The sequence below is a fragment of the Diceros bicornis genome, chromosome 5 (genome assembly GCF_020826845.1).
Source record: "Diceros bicornis minor isolate mBicDic1 chromosome 5, mDicBic1.mat.cur, whole genome shotgun sequence".
NCBI lineage: Eukaryota > Metazoa > Chordata > Mammalia > Perissodactyla > Rhinocerotidae > Diceros > Diceros bicornis.
Genome location: NC_080744.1, coordinates 1,398,140 through 1,416,080, shown reverse-complemented (window position 1 = coordinate 1,416,080; position 17,941 = coordinate 1,398,140). Strand labels below are relative to the sequence as shown.

Genomic DNA, 17,941 nt, shown 5'->3' with positions numbered 1-17,941 from the left:
CAGGAGGCCCCGGAGCCACTCCCCCAGGATCTGGGCACTGCCCAGCATAAGAGAAGGACCTAGTCTGCTGTGATTAGGGAGCCCACTGGTTCTCCTCTCTCCCAGGAGAGTAACGGAGACACCCTGAGTGAAACCTGAGTCTCTCTTTGCCACGGCTATGAGCTGAACAGAAAGAGGCTCCTGTTTCAAAAGGGGGTGCTTGCCTTGAGACTTTCAAATCCTTTATGCTTGACTCCGAGGGTCTCCTCTGGCTCTTCTAAAGATCGAAGTTTTGATAGAAGTAATCGGAAAGAGCCCTTCTGAATTTAGTGCTAACGTTTACTTCAGAGAGTATCGGCCATGAAGGTCACCCAGGGGTCTGTGTACCTCAATTTTATTCCCCCTGAAAAATGACAAAGACACCTATAATCTGCAAGTTAATTCTAATTAGTTCTAAGACTTTGTTACGTCATATTCACAGGATACTTAGGCCTCATGCAAGCACACCAACTTCTGAGATGTGGGTACAACCTCATTTACATGCTTATCTCACAAGGTCAATGATCTAGAGACCAGCAGATGACCAGCAAACAGATAAGTGATGTCCCAGGTTGAGGAGGGCGTCATGAGCCCTCAGAGAAGGTCCCGGAGCCAACCCGGGGCTAGTTATTCCCATTGTACCTGAGTTATTGTAAGCTTCGTTATTCTGCTTCCCAACCCACTGCTGACCAGAAGCAGCAAATGGAAGACAGGCACACGTGAGGACTGAGGGGAGGCATTAACCACCCTCCCTCAAACAAAAGCAAAAGTATAACTTTCTTATACTTTAAAAAACTGTTTTTAAAGACTATTAAAAAAAAAGACATATGCACTCAAAACCGAATATGCTGGGGTTATTTAGTGCTGAGGCAAGGTTCCATGTGCTGCTCAATAAATCCTGAGGCCGTCGCTCTTATAATGTAAAGAACAACTGATAGACCGAGAGGATTTTTATGATCAAGAACAACCTTATGACGTTTAATATACTTTTTGATGGGGCAAAACATTTAAGTCTGCCACTAAATGGAGTAAGAGATCCAGTTATTAGAAAATTGTATGAGTGTGGGTCCTGGATAACACTGGAAGAATTGGGCATTACCGTAGGTTCATTCTTTCCTGGACATTTGGTCATCTGGATCTCACCACGTCCATGGGAGATGGTCAAGGTGGGCATCCCTCTATTGAGAATTGAGGAGACAGAGGCTCAGAGAAGGCATGTATCTTGCCCAAGGCCACACGTCTCGAAGTAATGGGGTTACGTGCAGAACCCAGGCCTTCTGACTGGGAATAACAAAGAATATAATAACGAATATAATATTATAAGCAGAATAACAAAGCTTATAATATTATAATCAAGCGGAATGGCAACAACCAGCCCGGGCTGGCTCTGGGGCCTTCTCCCAGGACTTGTCGAAGCCCAGTAGCCCTGCCTGCCCCGGATCCGCTTCACTCCTCCAACGGAAATCCCTCTGCACCAAGTCAAATCCTCAATTCCACACCAAGCCACCAGGGGCAAAGCAGCACAGGGGGCTTCAGGGGGACCAAGATCAAGAAGGTGCTAACCTCTGCCCTGACGGAGTTTGTCAGCTACACCCCAGGCTCTAGAGGGTGGGAGGCTGGAACGGGGCGGGAGAGGGGAAAGTGGATGAGTCACTACAGGGTAGGATCTGGAAAGTGCTCTGAGAGGCAAAACAGCAGGCAGGGCCTCTGATAAACGAGCACGAGCAGGGAGGAAAATGGGGACAGTTTTGGGACATCTGACTTCTCCAAGGTCACAGGCAGAGCTTAAAAGTTTCTGAAATAGACCTATGATGTATTAAATCAGCTACATTTTAGAAGAAAAAGGGTCTATGAAAGACTAAACATGACTGTTAACTCACAGGCTCTTCATAATCCAGCACCGTCTATCTAGGTGACCCCTTCTGCCCTCCCCCCGCCGAGAAAACCCAAAAATCCAAAAGCAAAAACCTGGCAAGAGGATCAAAAAATTGGAAGAGGTTTAAGTCTCAAATTGATCTTTATTTTCCTTCATGCAAAGGCATGTGTACCCTGGACCCTCCGCTCTAAACAGCAGTCAATTCCACGTCTTTCAAGAGGATAGTTCTCTAGCAGAGGCAGGTGAAGCTATTTTCCACCGATGCTCACAAATACTGATGTGGCAGAAAAGCTCCTTAGGGCACAACCCAGAACCAAAAAGAAACGTTAATAAATGCCCGCTACTGTGAAGAAACGGCATCAGTGGCTCACTAAGTTCAGCAACTAGAATCTTTAAGAACCATTCTTCTCCTCCAAGGGAGCTTTACTATCGTCTTATGTTAGAATTTAGAAATCTTCACAAACATACAATGCAATTAAATCTCACAAGGTAACAAGCTTCCCAGCTGAGCTGTGTGCACCCGGGCTCGTAGCTCCTCATTTGAATAATAATTGCCGCCATTCATTTTACACGCATTCCTATATCCTGTAGGCCTCCGAGGGCAGTTTGGGGCAATGGGAAAATGACATGACTGACTAAACACACACATGACATTTAAACTAAATTAACAGGAAGACTAGTCAAGTCTGATATTTTTTGTCATGTGTCACCACTGCTTAATAGAAATTTACCTCATCACTTTTCCTCTCCAAATTTCATATGAATGCTTTTTTAGAAACACAATTTGCCTTTCTGAAAAAAGAATTTAAGCACCACATAAGAAACGAATGCTATTTCAAACCACAAAAAACCTGCAACAGGAAGTGGAATAAGGAAGCTGACGCTGCATAAAACCCTCCCGTGCAACCTTGGAGATCAAGCACACGGTTTCCACACGGGTGCGCAGCCCTTCCACAGACCCCGGGCAGAGGGCTCAAGCCGCGATCGGCAGAGTGAGCTTCTTCAACAAGACAAAGGCCTGGGTAACTGGGATCACGCTTACCAGGTTTCTATCTAGTAATTCAAAAAGAAATCGAGGAAGGACATTGAAAGCATTGTGTTAGTTGAAATGGGAGTAGGAATATGGAGTCCTCAGAAGGTCAATGTACAGGAAAATCATGGCTACAGCATGATGCAAAGAGAAGTGAGAGATGAACAAAGAGATGTAGTTTCATGAAGAAAGACATAGTTATGAAACGTTTTATTCTAAATAAAGCATTCGGGTTACTGTAGCTTAGGAGTCACTGACTGTAGACAATGTGGAGAGGGGCAAGGCCATTTTAAAAGCAACCGTGTGCAGTCGTGCTCCAAGACTGACCGGAGGAGCCCTGCCCACGGATGGAAATGGGCGCACACCACCACACAAGGGCTTCTAGCAAATCTATTCTCCACTCTAACGAAATTTCTCAGAAAATCGTTGTTGGGAAGTCACTGTTTATCAGAGACCCATTCTGGGTGTGGGGATATGGGCCGAGAGGGAGATACGGAGCATGGTAGGTAGTTACTATGGGCCTGGTTCCATAAGTCTTTAAAACACACAATCTAAGTCAACCCTCATCACAATCTTATAAGGAGGGTATTATTTTTCCCATTATACAGATGAAGAAACCGAGGGTCAGAGAATTTAGGACAACACGCCCATGTGGCTAAAAGGTGCCAGGAGTCAGCACCTAAGTCCAGGTCTGACTTCAAAGACTGCGCTCCACTAGTTTACCGTCTGGAAGTGGGGCGGGTGGGGATGGGGTCTGAGGAGGCTGTGGAGACAGGCATTCAAGCTCTGGGCCCGGGAAATCGGGGTTTCCCTTCTGGCGATGCTCCAAATGAGCTGTCTGACCTCGGACAAGTCACTGTACTTTTCTAAGTTCTGGCTTCTAGGTGCCTCTGTCATACAGACGAACATTGCAGTCTGAAATCTGTGATGGACAATGAAGAACGTGAAGTCTTCTCCATCCAGACAAGAAGCTACTCATAAAAGTATCAGTGGAATATTATGTGAATCTAGTGAGCGTTCCCGACGATGCTTTCTCTGGCGAGAGATGATCATTACTGAGATAAAGTAGGTAGAAGAAAACAGCCATTTAGGGCTTGTCTCCAACTCCTGTTAGGAGCAGAGGCCTTCCCAACAACCTCCCTCCGCCCCTGCTTCCTGTCTTCTACATACCTCTGAGAGATGCACAGATCACAGCACACAAAGCCAAGGTTAATTTGGCAATGAGTTTGACAAGAAAGGGTTAATACAGAACAGAAGTCGTGTAGCCTTTTACTCAGAATGTCTTCTTGTCTATAGATGGGAACAACAGACCCCTAGGAGTTCAATTCAACCCCAAATGAGACTGTTGTAAAGGAAGGGCGTGATGGTTTACAGTCACGAGACCAAGATAGGAATCAGAAAATATCCCCCACCATTTCAGGTTAAACTTTGGTGGTTGAACAGTAAGACACAGCGAAGTTTCAGACATTAAGAGGTGCAGTGAGAAATATTTCCATTGGAGAAATGCCCTCCAATGCATTAAAAAGCCTCGGATCAATAATATGAAACAGGAGCACGAACACAGGGTAGTTATAAATAGGCTCTCCTTGACGACCAAGCAGAATGTTGTACACTGAGAACAAGTCCAAATAATCACCACCGGAAAGGACCTCTGTATTTCTGATTTACTTTTCAAATGGTTAAAATGTGTGTAAGAAAAAGAAAGCTTAAAAAGCTTAATGAATTGGAAACAAACAAACAAGTATATCCACCAAATGAAATTAATCATGACATTTATGAAAGAGCCCCAAGCACGTGAAAACGGAAGGTGGGAAAGCTGAGATGAGGTCTATATTTGTACAGCCATCACATTTTAATACTAAAAATTCCAAAGTGCCTTTGATGACCACAGCCCACACCCTACAGGACCCTTTGGAAGCCAACGATGAGCTCTGCTGCCATAAGGCTCATTCTGATTCTGAAGAGTGCCAAGGCCCTGAGGTACTTCAGCTTCCGGATTCGTAGTCAGGAGCGTGGCTGAAGAGGAAACTTGTCAGAATCCCCGGAGGCTGCTGTGCCTCGAAGTTGGTATACGCCATAAGGAAAGGAAAATGCATTTTTAAAACTCAATATAACTAAAGGCTTCAATAAAACTAAGGTAAATGATCATCTTCATGTCCTGATTTCTAATAAAGAGATCGAGAGGCATGTGGGAACACTTCACTTAAAGACACAAAAACAGGAAGCATCTACAATTGGTATCAATCGCTTGGATGAAAACTTGGTTCAATGAAAGAGCTGACTGGTTCCCTTCCTTAAAGGTTTGTTTTACTCCCAGTACTATTCACCCACCAGGCATATTACCTGGCCAGACTGTAAGTCCTTCAGCATCTGGAGGAGTTCCTTGTCTTGGGGGCTAACCCACCTGACAGGTGCTTCACCGATGACAAAGACATGGATGGAGCTCTCTCTATAACCTAGTAGGAAACACCTAGCAGCAATGACCTCTTTCCTTCAAATCAGTGATCCACCATCTTCAGGCATGTCGAACACTTATATAGTGCTCAGGGGAATAAGACTTCAAGTCATAAAGCAAGATCAGACAGATGAAGGGAAACATAATTTGGGGGTAAATGGCTTATTAGTAAAATGCATGAAAATGGCAAGTCAACTTAAGTTACTTTCCCTTAACAATGGTCAAAAGAAACATTAGGCTTAAAAAAACCCAAGAAGTTATTAAAGATGAATTTTAAAATAAAAAAGACAATATTCATATTTTTAGTTGAGGGGGACAATGCTTTTTATCTTATTTCTTTTTAAAGAAAAAATGATTAATTCAGCCCACTTCCAATGGAGGTAAAACTTGGAAATATTGTTTTATTTAAAAATTATACTTGTTAAGATTTAAAAGACAAAATTAAAACCACAAGCATCCAGGAAGCTGATGGATACTAATGTATCCCAAAGTCAATTTAATGGAAAACTTTAGTTTGCAATAAACACAAGTTGCACCCGTACCACAGGACCACAGACTGCCTGACATGCAGGCACCGGGATACATATTTGTTGAGTTAATGAATAGATGAATATTTAGATTTGTCATATTACTATTTCTTTCTCCTTTTTTACTAAACCAAACTGCTAACTTTTATAAGTTTTTCTGTAAATACCATATAAAGAGAAGAAAGATGACTGGCATTAAAAACAAGTTAGAATTTTACCACTCATAACCTCCTCCATATCAAGAAGGTGAGAGCACTCAGAATTCTCCAGTGAATTCTAAGGACTTTTTTCCTTGTAACTTAAAATGATAGACCATATAGAGTATCTTAACAGCATATGGCCATGTTTATGTGATCATCTGAGGAGAATAATTTGGTTTCATAAAAAATGCAAATTTAACAGTAGTGCATTAATTCATGCCAACCCTGCTCTCAAGACAATCACCGGGGACCTCCCACATGAGATCAATATGCGAAAATCTATTTAACTTGTATCACGGGCTCACGAAGTAAATATCACACTCTAGACCACTTAGGTATTCATTATTCACAGGCAAATAGCAAACATACAAAGCGGGCTGGTAGTGTCAAGTGGTTAACAAGTCAATCGATAACTGGTCCCCCATCTCGTCTGCCCAGTGAGGGCAAAGACGTGCGTGCGACGCCTGGGACGCAAACTTAATCCACGGCCGAGGCCGAAGTGCAGTCCGTTTCCTGTAGAGGTTCCGTGTTCACGCTGACTCTAAGACGGCCTCCCAAGGAAACCTTAAATTATACTACGTCTTCTCAGGCTTTAATCAGCATTAAAACAGATCCGCTCTGACACTATTCCTTAGACACCACAAGATCTCCAAGGACCACACCGGGAAACACTCCTCTTGTAGCTCCCAAAGTGTCTGAGATTGACACAGAACTAAAAACACCTGAGTGCACTACGTGCTGAGGAGCGAATGGTTAATCTTCAAAGCTCCCATTTCTACTGCTTTCAAAGCAAGATTTTTAGCATTTTTTAGTGAGCACATGTATTCACAAGCAGCTAATCCCCCAAAAGTGACCAAGAATGGTTCCAGTTTTGCAAAAAAATTCACATTTTTTATCTTTGAGTGTGAGCCGTTAACCACCACATTCATGGTGCCAAGCCCCCGAGAATATCATCCTCTGTATGTTAATTTCAGGACAATTGCTACTCCTGTCTCATGTCAGAGAGCCAATGCGTCCTACTGCATCTGAGGTCACTTACCCAGCTTGTCAGCTAAGAGACAGTGAGAACGAAATGAAGAAAAGGAAGTTCAGACGCTGCAATAGAGCTGGGTTTCATGACTGCTTCCTCAGTTTACACCACAGGATAGAAACCATCGTCTACAGAGTTTCAGCACTGACAGCAACAGAGTTCGAACAGTGCTGCCCGCGCTCTCCTCTCACCACCCTAAAAACCAACAGCAAGAATCAGCCCAAAGCCACACTAATGATGCTCTTAATGGTAATTATGAGAATTGAAGGCAATATCGGGTCATGACAGAGCAAACGTCCTTTCTACTAACAGCAACAAAGAGGCCCCCTTCCTGCCTTTCTCATCTCTGTGACGTTATCACTGGGGAGAATGTGCTATCTGTTGTCATACGTAGAAGCTAACATCAGCCACACACACAACTCTGCTGGAAGCACGTCCTGCTGGGTTTTAAATGAACCTGCACTGTATTTACCTTCCCTCCAGTCTTATTTCCTGGGTGAAAGGTTTAATTAACACTTCACCCCAGAAACAATCCACACAAGAAATAGCTTCATTGGGAGAAGTCATAACACAACCTACTCTTCCTTCTCTTACTGCATCTTCCTTCTCTTCAGTGGAAATCTCGGCCCCCTCCCTTCGGTCCCAATGATGAACGTGGAGTCCCTCAAATGACCCACAAAGAACAAGAGTTGGAAAACATCCTCTTGTTACCCCTTCCTCTCTCTCCATCTGAGATGCTCAGTGCGCACCTCCATTCCAGAGCACAAATTCAAGCAGGCCCTCATCACCTGTGCAAACTGCACTGTCATGTCACACCGTCCCACGTTTTCTGTTTATCAGGGTAACAGCTAAGGGCACACACAGCCAGGATGTTAGAAGCTGCAACAGGCATGGTTTGCCCCACCCCCAGCGCTGACAGAAACCGCACCCACTTCCCTCTGCCTGGGTTCTTCCTTAGGCCTTACCCTGCCCAAGACGTTGTCCTGAAGCAGCGTCTCCTGCAGCACCGGGGCCACCTCCTCCAAGCTCAACATGTGGCAAAGATCGGTGAGTTCCTCCTGTCCCAGGGATCCAGTGCCTGTTGTGTCAAAACTGTCAAACAGCTCCTTGAGTCGGGCCTCATGCTGGTCCTGCTTGGCCTCATCCATCCCATCGCCCACAGCGCTCACCTGTGTGGGACAGAGAGAAGGATAGGTTGTGGCTGCCCTCGAGCCCTACCATCACCTCCCCTCGGCACAATGCCCCGCCCTTGCCAGCCCCTTGGGAATGCTCCATAAGTCCTGGTCCCCTGGAGACCTTGGTGAGGGCCAGCAGGAGGGGTAACACTGCACGACCCCCAACAAGACCACGGGTCTCTCCGGGGCCCAGCCCTGACCAGTGGGGCTCCCACACGCACTCACACCAGTGAGGAGCACATCCACAAGGTTGGGTCACATTACCGGAAGGAGGGAGTCTCACAGGCAGAAAGGCACCCTCCCCTCCGGCCTGGCCCTCAGGCGGGCAGCTGCTTGTCAAATTCAAGACTGAAAGCAGTTCTCTCTTTCTCACCTTATCTGGCCCAGGATTTACAGAAGGAGGAAGGCCACTTCTGATGTCCAGGCCTTTCAAATGAACTAATTGTTAGTGCTAATAGACTGCAGGGCCAGAGTTTCCACGTGGTCAGCGAGATCTGGATGACCTGCCCAGAGGCTGCGGTCTGGGCGTGGCCAAGCTGTTTGTTTCTCTACGACCCTGTGTAATTAGACTGGAGGATGGAGCAAAGAGGCACTGGGTGGACACCTCCCTATTTACATGAGACCCAGTGCCTTTCACATGAGTTCCTCCAAAAGCAACTCAATTAACTTCATTGGTGCAATTACATGAGGTGTGACAGGAATAGTATTCCCTGAAGCTCGCTTTAGTCCCCGGGAGTCTTAGGTAATGTTTAGTTGCCTAGAGAAAGGGGAAAACACTATTCCAACCTTGCAGACGGGGAGGTTCAAGGAGCCACAGACCGTATGTGAATCAAACAGAATCTCGAGGCGCCTCTGCTATCCAGACCATCACACCTCTGCACACCTTGTTACTCTGTCTCCCATCTCTCCCACCACCCCAACCCCAGGCCTTCCGTTTTTCCACCATCCACAGGATCCGTAAAAACATGGAGTCATCAATAACCCTCAATCGTTTTTGCTAAAAATATACATCATAAAATACTAGGTTCCTCATAAAGAATCAAATCTGGTTTTTTGCTTGCACAATAATTCATTTTTAACATGTTGAGTCTTCTAATGAAAGCCTGAAACCGCATATCTGAAGGTACCTTCACCATGATGCAATGGAAACCAAACACGACATATCCCCTTGAGACAGTGACCTCAGCCATGTGAAACAGGCTCTCAGAACTAGCCCCTTGTTTAAAAAAAAAAAAGCTTGCCAATATAATTTTTTATTGTGATAAAAACACGTAATGTAAAATCTATCCTATTAACACAATTTTAAGAGTGCAGTGCAGTATTGTTCACTGTGTGCTCACTGCTGTCCAGCAGATCTCTCACACTTCTGCATCCCACCCGACTGAAACTCTACACCCACCGCCCAGCGGCTCCCAGTCCCTCCCCCAGCCCCTGGCAACCACCAATCTTCGTTTACCAACAGCACCTTTAACTAAACCAAGCCCTGGGTCAGAAAACTCTCTTAGAGGTGATGTTTCACAGAGCAGGTCATTCCAACGTGGTACACATCTGAGTTAACACGGACAGAACCGAACATCAGAGCCTTCCGGAACAGACCAGTGCTGCTCGAGGTTGTGCGGCTTTCTTTCAACAGACAACTGTTCAAAACGTGACAAAGCAGCCACGACCATCCCAAAGGCTTCAGCAGAACCAGGTGGACTCAGAAGAGGGATTCAAACAGCACGGCTGCGTACCTCGGTTTTTACCGGGGCCACGCGTTACGGCAAAGTGGTACCACGTTGGTCCAGGCTCCTGGTCTGGGAAGGTCTCTTCTCCTAACTATCAGTGTTTCTGTTACTAAGGTGCTGCTGGCTCTGGCTGCCTTCCCAGGGTTGGTCGGTTGGGTTAACTAATCATGTAAATGTTTTCAAAATAAGATGAGAGCGCTACATAAACATCAAAGCCTCAGAAAAGAACCACCAAGGTGTTCAGCAAAGCCACAAAAGTTAGGAATCAAGACAAGGCTGAGGCTCGGCTAACGAGATTCACCTGGAGTAGGCCAGTTAGTTGTCAACTAAGACCTGCTGGGAAGCCCCAGGGAGCTCGGGACTGTTGGGGTTGCCGCAGCTCTCAGACTCACCTCTAAGCTTTACAGTCCCCTGGGCTGTGATCTGACCAACTTCATAAAAGCCAGGCTCTTCTGTTTTTGCTTGATTTTGCATATTTTTTAAAAAGACTCAAAAGTGAAAGAATTCGAACACTTCCCCTTTTTGAAATTATTTTTAAGGGGTGGGGATTTATCCATCCAGACCAATGAAAGAGGACCGTAAAACTCACATGCACTGAGGAGTCCTGATCTCACCCACGGCTTTGAACCTGATAGGCTCCCATGCCCCACTCGGGGAGGTCGTTGGATGCTCACAAAATCAAACTCTCATTTTACAGCAGCCTTCCTTTTTTATCCCTCTATTTCATCTCCCTCCTTCCCATGACACTGTGCTGAGGAAAACATTCTTTTGAGTGAAGGGGGAAACAGCCCCACCCTGCAGAACAAGTGATCATAGGGAATCATCCAAAAGATGTTACATACGGTGACAAGCTGTCAGTCCTCCGGCACAGAACGCGTCCTTACTGCTTGATGTTTTTCCCAAATGTTCATCAGTAATTTCATGTGCAAGAATTTTTTTCTCCCCACTTGGCAGTAATTTAAGGGCAAAGTCCACAATTTCTATTTCTCTTATATATTCCCCTAAATGCCTAATACAGTCTGCTTTCCACCCCAGGGAGTCGGGCAACACCATGGTCGGTCTTAGGGTATGAGTTTCCTTGAGTGGACACTTACCCTGAAGGAGAGCTATGGAAATGAGAATATGAAGACTTTGAAACGCCTACTTCTTCCACAAGCACACCTCTACTTCCCCCATCCGACCCCTTTTCAAAGGCATTTTCAGTCTAAGACATCAGCAAGCAGAAGCAGAAAGCCAGCACTCACGCCAAACTGTACCCACATGGAGCCATCCGAAGTTTGATTCACTGAGTTAGTAATTAAGCCAATGGATTCACAAAGTTCTGCTGCATTTATTTGTTATGGGATACGACTTTGGAGGAGAATCTGTATTAAAACACTTTCCCAAGTCCCTTGTTTACAGAAGGAGAATAATAATACCCACCTGGAAGGGCTGTCCCCAGGGTTAAAGATGGCAAGCAAGTGAGAATAGCTAATCCCAGAGAAAGTGGATACAAGGGGGGAATTGAGAAAACAACCAAGAAAACACCTGCCACTTACCAACGAGGGTGAATTGCAGAGGGTAATGCACAGTCAATCAGCCACAGACCTGCCTACGAAGGAGCAAAGCAGGAGCCACAGCTCAGAGAACGAGAACGGGCAGGGGATGCATGACATAAATAAACAATATTCTATTCCTAAATGGTAACAGCAGCAGGGAATGTTCAGTGCTCCCTCCATCTTTAAAGGCAGATTATTGATAAGTTTAATGTCAAACAAAGCAGAAAGGCTGAAATATAGGTGGGAGTTCAGAAGATACTTTTTTTTTTTTTTTTACTTCTGAGCATTTACTGAGTCTGGCCTATGCTGCGTATTTTACATACGATCTCACTGAATCATCCTAATTATTTATAGTAGATATCATATTCCCATTTAAGAAGTAGAAATTGGGGCTTGGCAATATTACGCAATTTGTCCAGGGACACGGTGCTAACATGGGGTGGAGCCAAGATCTGAACCCCGGTCTGACTGTAAATTATACTTGCTCTCAATCCCGCACATGCGCACAGAACATGAATGGGACCCCTGAAATGATATCACAGGCAAATCACTTACATGCACCTTCATGTGTTACCCAGTTGGACAGTACCAAGTACCAGAGACCACATGGGACACTGGATGGCCAAAAACTCCTCCAAATGGAACTCAGGGCAAGGAAAAAACAAAGTTTTATATAAAAATGATCATGAAGAGTCCCATGTCTTCAACAATGAGCATAGTCCAGGAATTGGTAATTGTTAAATTACTTCCCCCAACGCTCGTGTATGTCTAACCTGCAATTCCACGATTTCCAGAGTTAGGGCCTCACTGACACCCGCCCGCGACAGGAATCTTACTCAGAGATGGAGAGAGCTGGGTTTGGAGTGATAAATCCTCCTTCAAACTGCAAAGAACAATTCCAGTTTCATAAAGCCTGCCACAAACCTGGGCCTCTTTTCACCACCTACCTTCCCAATCAAATTGTCACAAGCCTTCAGGAGTCCTTTGGAATAAAAGGGCCAGTGTGGGTAACATTTTGGGAGGTTAAATAAGAGGCAGATGCACAGAGCCATTAATCAAAACATTTACCACCCATAATGAGAACTATTCAGAGCATTTTCCTTCCAAATAACTCAAAACAAGGCTGCCAAAATGTGCAGACCCTGGTCCATGACAGACCTGTGTTACTGCGCTCCACTAGGCAACCCTGGCTGATGAAATCACAGCCAAGTGGGACTGGAAAAGAGAGGTGGAGGCACAGCTGGATAATGAAGTCGCCAACATAAGGCCAGCATGAAGTGGGTATGTGAACTCATGAACCTTCCAGCGTCCAAGGTATAGAAAGGAGCTTGTAAGAATAGCACCCCAGCCAAAGGGGATGTCTGCTCTGGGCCAGGGCTGTGAAAGGGGAACAAAGTCTGGCAAGAGAAAAGCAAATAACAAATGAGCACAATGCCAGAGTCCCCGGCCCAGGCCTTTCATCTCCCCTCCAGATGGTCCAGCAGCTGAACAGCTCCCTGGAATGTCTGGATGCCCCTGTTGGCTCAGCCGCTCTCCTTGGGTATCATCATAGACACTTTTGGATCTGTGTTCAGACATAGCTGTTGGGGGTTCACAGACCAGGCAGTGACCACCCAGCGACTAATTTAGTTACTTTATAACTAAAGGGATGAACAGGGACAAACCCTGCTTTGGCAAACCTTTCCATTCACGCCTTTAGCTTTCTCCATTTGGCAAGTCAGAGCGAGTGATCAAATCAAAACGTTTCTTTTTCTTCTCTCTATTCTGCAAACACTTTAATTTTGCAAAGATTTCCAGGCTTACCATTCTGGACTAATTTCAGCATGAAAGGAAATAGTGACAAGCATAAATTCAAGTTTAGCAGAAGCTTAATAGAAAAAACAATTGTCCCAATTTACGTCTATATAGAATATTTCTGCCAAAAACTACTGCTGCTCATCAAACCGATCAATGCCAGAGAGCCTCCTCTCTGCTCAGATAGCACCTCACTTCTAGCTGGATACCAACAGCACAAGAGCATCACCAAGAATAAAATCGTGGCATAAAAATATAACACAAAAGCTTAAATGCCACCCCACAGGGAGAAAGTCACATCAAATAAATTTGAAAGAAAATAACCTTTGCTAACTACACTATAAAATTTAATTTAACTAAGGGTATCCTACTAGCATTTATTCTAAAACATAAATAAGCTTTAGTATTTTACTATCCTGAATGATGTGGCAAACCCAAGCTTTAGTTAGACCTACTAGCTGGGTGGATTACCCCATCAGGTGGTTAACTCAGGGAGGCTGGAGGAATAAAATCATTAGCCTAGCACACTGTAGATTCAATAATCTGTAATCAGCTACTAAGTACAATTACAGAAGCAGAAAACAAAGTTGCATGTTTGTTACTTTCTTAACAGAGACTGCTTACAACAATGCTCACTTCTTGACCTATATTTACCCAAATTAATTTAGAATGCCTGCAGCTACAAGTAGGTTCCCTGGGGTATAAGTGAAGAGCTTCTCTTCTCACATTGATAAACAATATTTTTCCAACTTTGTTTTTTAAGTGAGCATTAGAGCATAAATACTTTGTAATTTTTCCATCCAAAAGCTCAAATAAATGGTTAATTGCTGATATAAATTGCAATAAAGCATTCTAATTTCAAATAAAGTTGCTCACTTGCACAATCCCATAATCATTTTTAAATTCTATTTTATTTGTAAACAGGATAAAAATATCTTTTTGCGAGCTTCAGTAAGCGTCTCTACCAGCCCCTGCCCAACAGATGTAAGTTCAATAGCCAGAATTCAAACCATGTAATTTATTGGCTTACAAATGAACTGGCATCTATAAAAATAAACCTCCTGAAAAGGCTTTAGGCTGTTTGAATCCCTCTAAAATGCTCTGGCTAAACTTGCCAACCCTTTATCAATGTAAGACTGATAAAAAGTATTTTCATTATCAATACAAAATGGAAGCATCAAGATTGGTGAAATGTTAGTTTAGAAAGTAATTTGCAATGACATTTAAGACAATTTAGTTGAATAACATTTGACTTATGATAAGAATATCACCTATTAAGTGAAGATTGGCTGTTCAGAATCCACTGGAGCCCCGTGCTTCCCCTCTGTGAAGGTTAACATCTTTCGGTATCAGGGGTCGTGACATATCTGACATGAAAAAGGAACAGAAAAAAGACGCCCACGCCATTCTGAGCAAGTGCCTATTAAAATGACTGATCCTTGACATTTTAAGGCAAAGACTGTGCCTGTGATGGCTTCCTTTCGTTGTCCCTGTGAAGCCTTTTCCAGCCTTTGCTTGTGCCCAACCCATTTCGAGCATCCGTTAAGTCCTACCCTTTATCTACACCTCGGTTCAGAATGCTTTCCTCCACAGAACTCCTAGAGAATAGCTGAAAAGAAACAAAGCTGCCAACGAACTCCCCAGCCATGCACCTCACCTCTCTGAGGACACTGCCCACAGCTGGAGAAACGACAGACTTGCTTCTCCGCCTTTGATGTTACTTTTACAGTCTGGGAGTCTGCACAGCCCCTTCAACCCCAGAGATCTGCCAGAATTCCGGGTCAGCCCCCAATACAGACACAGAAAACACATTTCCTCCAGATTGTCAGGCGTCAGGAAACAAATAAGCAGATATAAACGTGTGTTAGAGTGTTTACGAGTCCAGCTGAGGCTCTCCCAGGGTCTCAGGGGCCTGGCCCACGTGCACCGGGTCGCTATTAGGATCCTAACCCTAAAACGCCACCGCCTCAGTCACAAAAGACAACCATGCAATCTATTTTGATTTCATAAATTCAGGACTCGAGTTCTAGGGCCCGGCCACCTCGGGAATTCCTCCACACGACGAGGGTCCTGTCCCAGACCCCACAGCAGCGAAGTCTCCTAGACAAGGCTCTGGCGGGACAATCCCCGGAGCTCCCGTTCCTCTGCGCCTCCCCCCGTGCGTCAGGGCCGAGGCCAGGACGTCGCCTCTCCCATCTCTGTCCCCTTCGACTTCACAGGACGAGCCTGGGCAGGAGACGTTCCCACCGGCTTTGTCCTCGTCGCCGGTCTGGGGCTGCAGGAGTCCGGCCTGCCTCCATCCACACCGCCCTCGCGGTCCTCCAGCGACAGCCGAGTGTCACTGTGTCCTCTTCCTGTTCCTATAACTGCACGGGGCAGTCTTCCTGCACGCACGGATCCCACACCCTCTAAAACCCCGCTTTAGGGCTCGAAACGGCTCTCCGCCCCTCAGTCACCCGGTGTCACTCGGTCACCAGGCCTCCGGGGCAGCCACCTCCCGCTCCCGGGGATCGGGTCCGCTCGCCCATCGCCCCCGACCCCCCGCCTGCGGTGTGGACCCCGCGGCCTCGCCTACCTCGTGGGCCCCGCGCCCGCCGCCTCGGCCGAGCGGGGAGGGCGCTGGGTGGGCGCCGGGCCGGACTCTTCCCGCCCGAGCGGGTGCGGGGGGCGCGCGTCCTTCCGGAGGCCGCGCACGGGCGGGGGCGCCGGTCCCTCTGCGCGCGCCGCTCCGGCCCCCGCGCCGTCCGGGCCTCGGCCCGCCCCGGGCCCGCCCCCGGCCCGCCCCCGGCCCGCCCACTGCCCGGCCCCGCCTCGGCCCGCCCCGCCCCGCCCCGCGGGTCCGCGCGCCCGGGCCTCGCTCTCCGCCAACCTGCTCCGGCGCTGCCGCGGGGACCCTGGCCGCGGGCTCGGGGTCCAGGGGGCGGGTCAGGGGTTCGGGGCTCGGGACGGGCGGGTCGGGGGCGGGACGGGATCCGGGGCACCCAGCGCGCTCTCCTGGCTGGCGGCGCCCGGAGCCTGGGCCGCGGGGAGGAGCCGGGACGCCGGGGCCCCTCCTTCTCCTCCTCCTCCCTCGCCCGCCCGGCTCTGTGGCTCGGCCCCCTCGGCGTGGCTGTCCCGGCCCTGGGCTGCGGGACTGGGAAGCGGGGGCGCTGGGGCGGGTGCAGGGAGGAGCTCCCCCTGCCTCTCCGTGCCCACGCGCTGCACACTCGTGCGCCCGCCGCACCGGCCACGTCTGCAGCCCGCGGGGCCTAGAAGCCGCTGCCTTGCCCCGGGGCGCCCACTGGCCGTCACTGGAAGAGGGTCCAGCAGGCGGAAGAGCTCTAGACCTGACTCTGAACCCTCTGGAGCGAGGAAGAGCCTCCTGCTAGGTCTACACTGGCTTCCGCACCTGCCCCCCGTGTCCTCACAGGCCCCCACTCCCCTCTAGCCTCTGCGGGTCCATCCAGGCCTGGTCACCAGCCGCCCAGCTGGAGCTGGTAGTTCTCGGCCCACGACTGCTCGGTGTTTAAGGCCTCCCCACTCCTCCCCCCTCCTCTCTACCCCCTCACCCCTCCTCTGTCCCCCACAGGCTCCCTGGTCTCAGCTTTCGCTCTTCTCCATCCCTGCGCTTGTGATCTGGATGCACACAGGACCCCTAGTCGGGCCTAGAGCACTGTGTGCCCGAGGGGCACCCACGGCTCTCTGAGAGGCAGTGTCCGTGTGTTCCCTTGAAGAAGGAGCCGCCGGATCTACCATAACCCACAAGTCTGTATTTCAGCGAGAAGCTGGGGACGCTCCCTTGCTCCTGAAGGAAGAAGGGGTAGACAGGAAGGGAACTATCGTTTGTTGAGAACGCAGCGTGCTGGAAACGCGACCTTACCCCATCCTCACACCGCCTGTGGGCGGCAGACGTCTTTATACCCGTTTTGCAGTTGAGGAAACTTGGCTTCAGAGAAGTTAAGGGGCTTGCTCAGGATCCCTCAGCTGATACTTGGCAGAGCCGCGACTCAAAAGCAGAGAACACATGTGACAAAATTGCATAGAACTCAATGACTCACACAAATGAGAGCGTGTAAGACTGGTGACGTTTGAATAAGGCCCCAGGGTTGTGTTAGTGTCATTCCTGGTTGTGATACTGTACTGCAGTTACACAAAACGTTACCATTGGGGAAAATCGGGTAAAAGGTCTCCAAGGAATCTCTCTGTATTATTTCGTACAACTTAATGTGAAGCTACAGTTATCTCAAAATAAAAAGTATTTTTTGTAAAGCAGATCAGTCTTATTTTAGGACGCAAACGCTCTTCCTGCAGCAGTGTGCCTGGAGAATAGGAAAGAGAGGTTCGTCTTCCTCCCTCCCCCTTTGTGAGAAGCTTGGGTAAACGCACACGCACACTCATGGACTTGATGCAGAGTTGTTCAGTCCAGGAATAATTACACAGCATATATGCACACTGTTCAGCGAATAGCTGACCTGTTACCAGAGTACACACATAGGTGTCATGTTATAAGTAAGAGAATAATGTCCACTGGAGACTACGACAGCCAACAGTCTTAGAAGGTGAGAACAACGAGATGCTTCCTTGTTTCACCC

General features: G+C 47.4%; 1 protein-coding gene across 10 annotated transcripts in view; it reads right to left on the bottom strand.

The window, feature by feature from the left end:
- NIN (ninein) overlaps positions 1-17,294 on the bottom strand; it is a 94,045-nt gene extending 76,751 nt beyond the window's left edge. For 8 of the 10 annotated variants that reach the window (XM_058540585.1, XM_058540590.1, XM_058540591.1 and 5 more), the window contains exons 1-2: positions 15,946-16,003; positions 8,102-8,305 (exon numbers count right to left, since the gene is read on the bottom strand). In XM_058540585.1, coding sequence (XP_058396568.1) covers positions 8,102-8,284 — 183 coding nt within the window. In that variant the 5' untranslated portion in view covers positions 8,285-8,305; positions 15,946-16,003. Of the gene's footprint in view, positions 1-8,101; positions 8,306-8,684; positions 9,120-15,945; positions 16,004-17,229 lie in introns of those variants that run through there. The other 2 variants (XM_058540587.1, XM_058540586.1) reach the window with 2 other exon arrangements.
- Between the last annotated feature and the right edge of the window lie 647 nt (positions 17,295-17,941).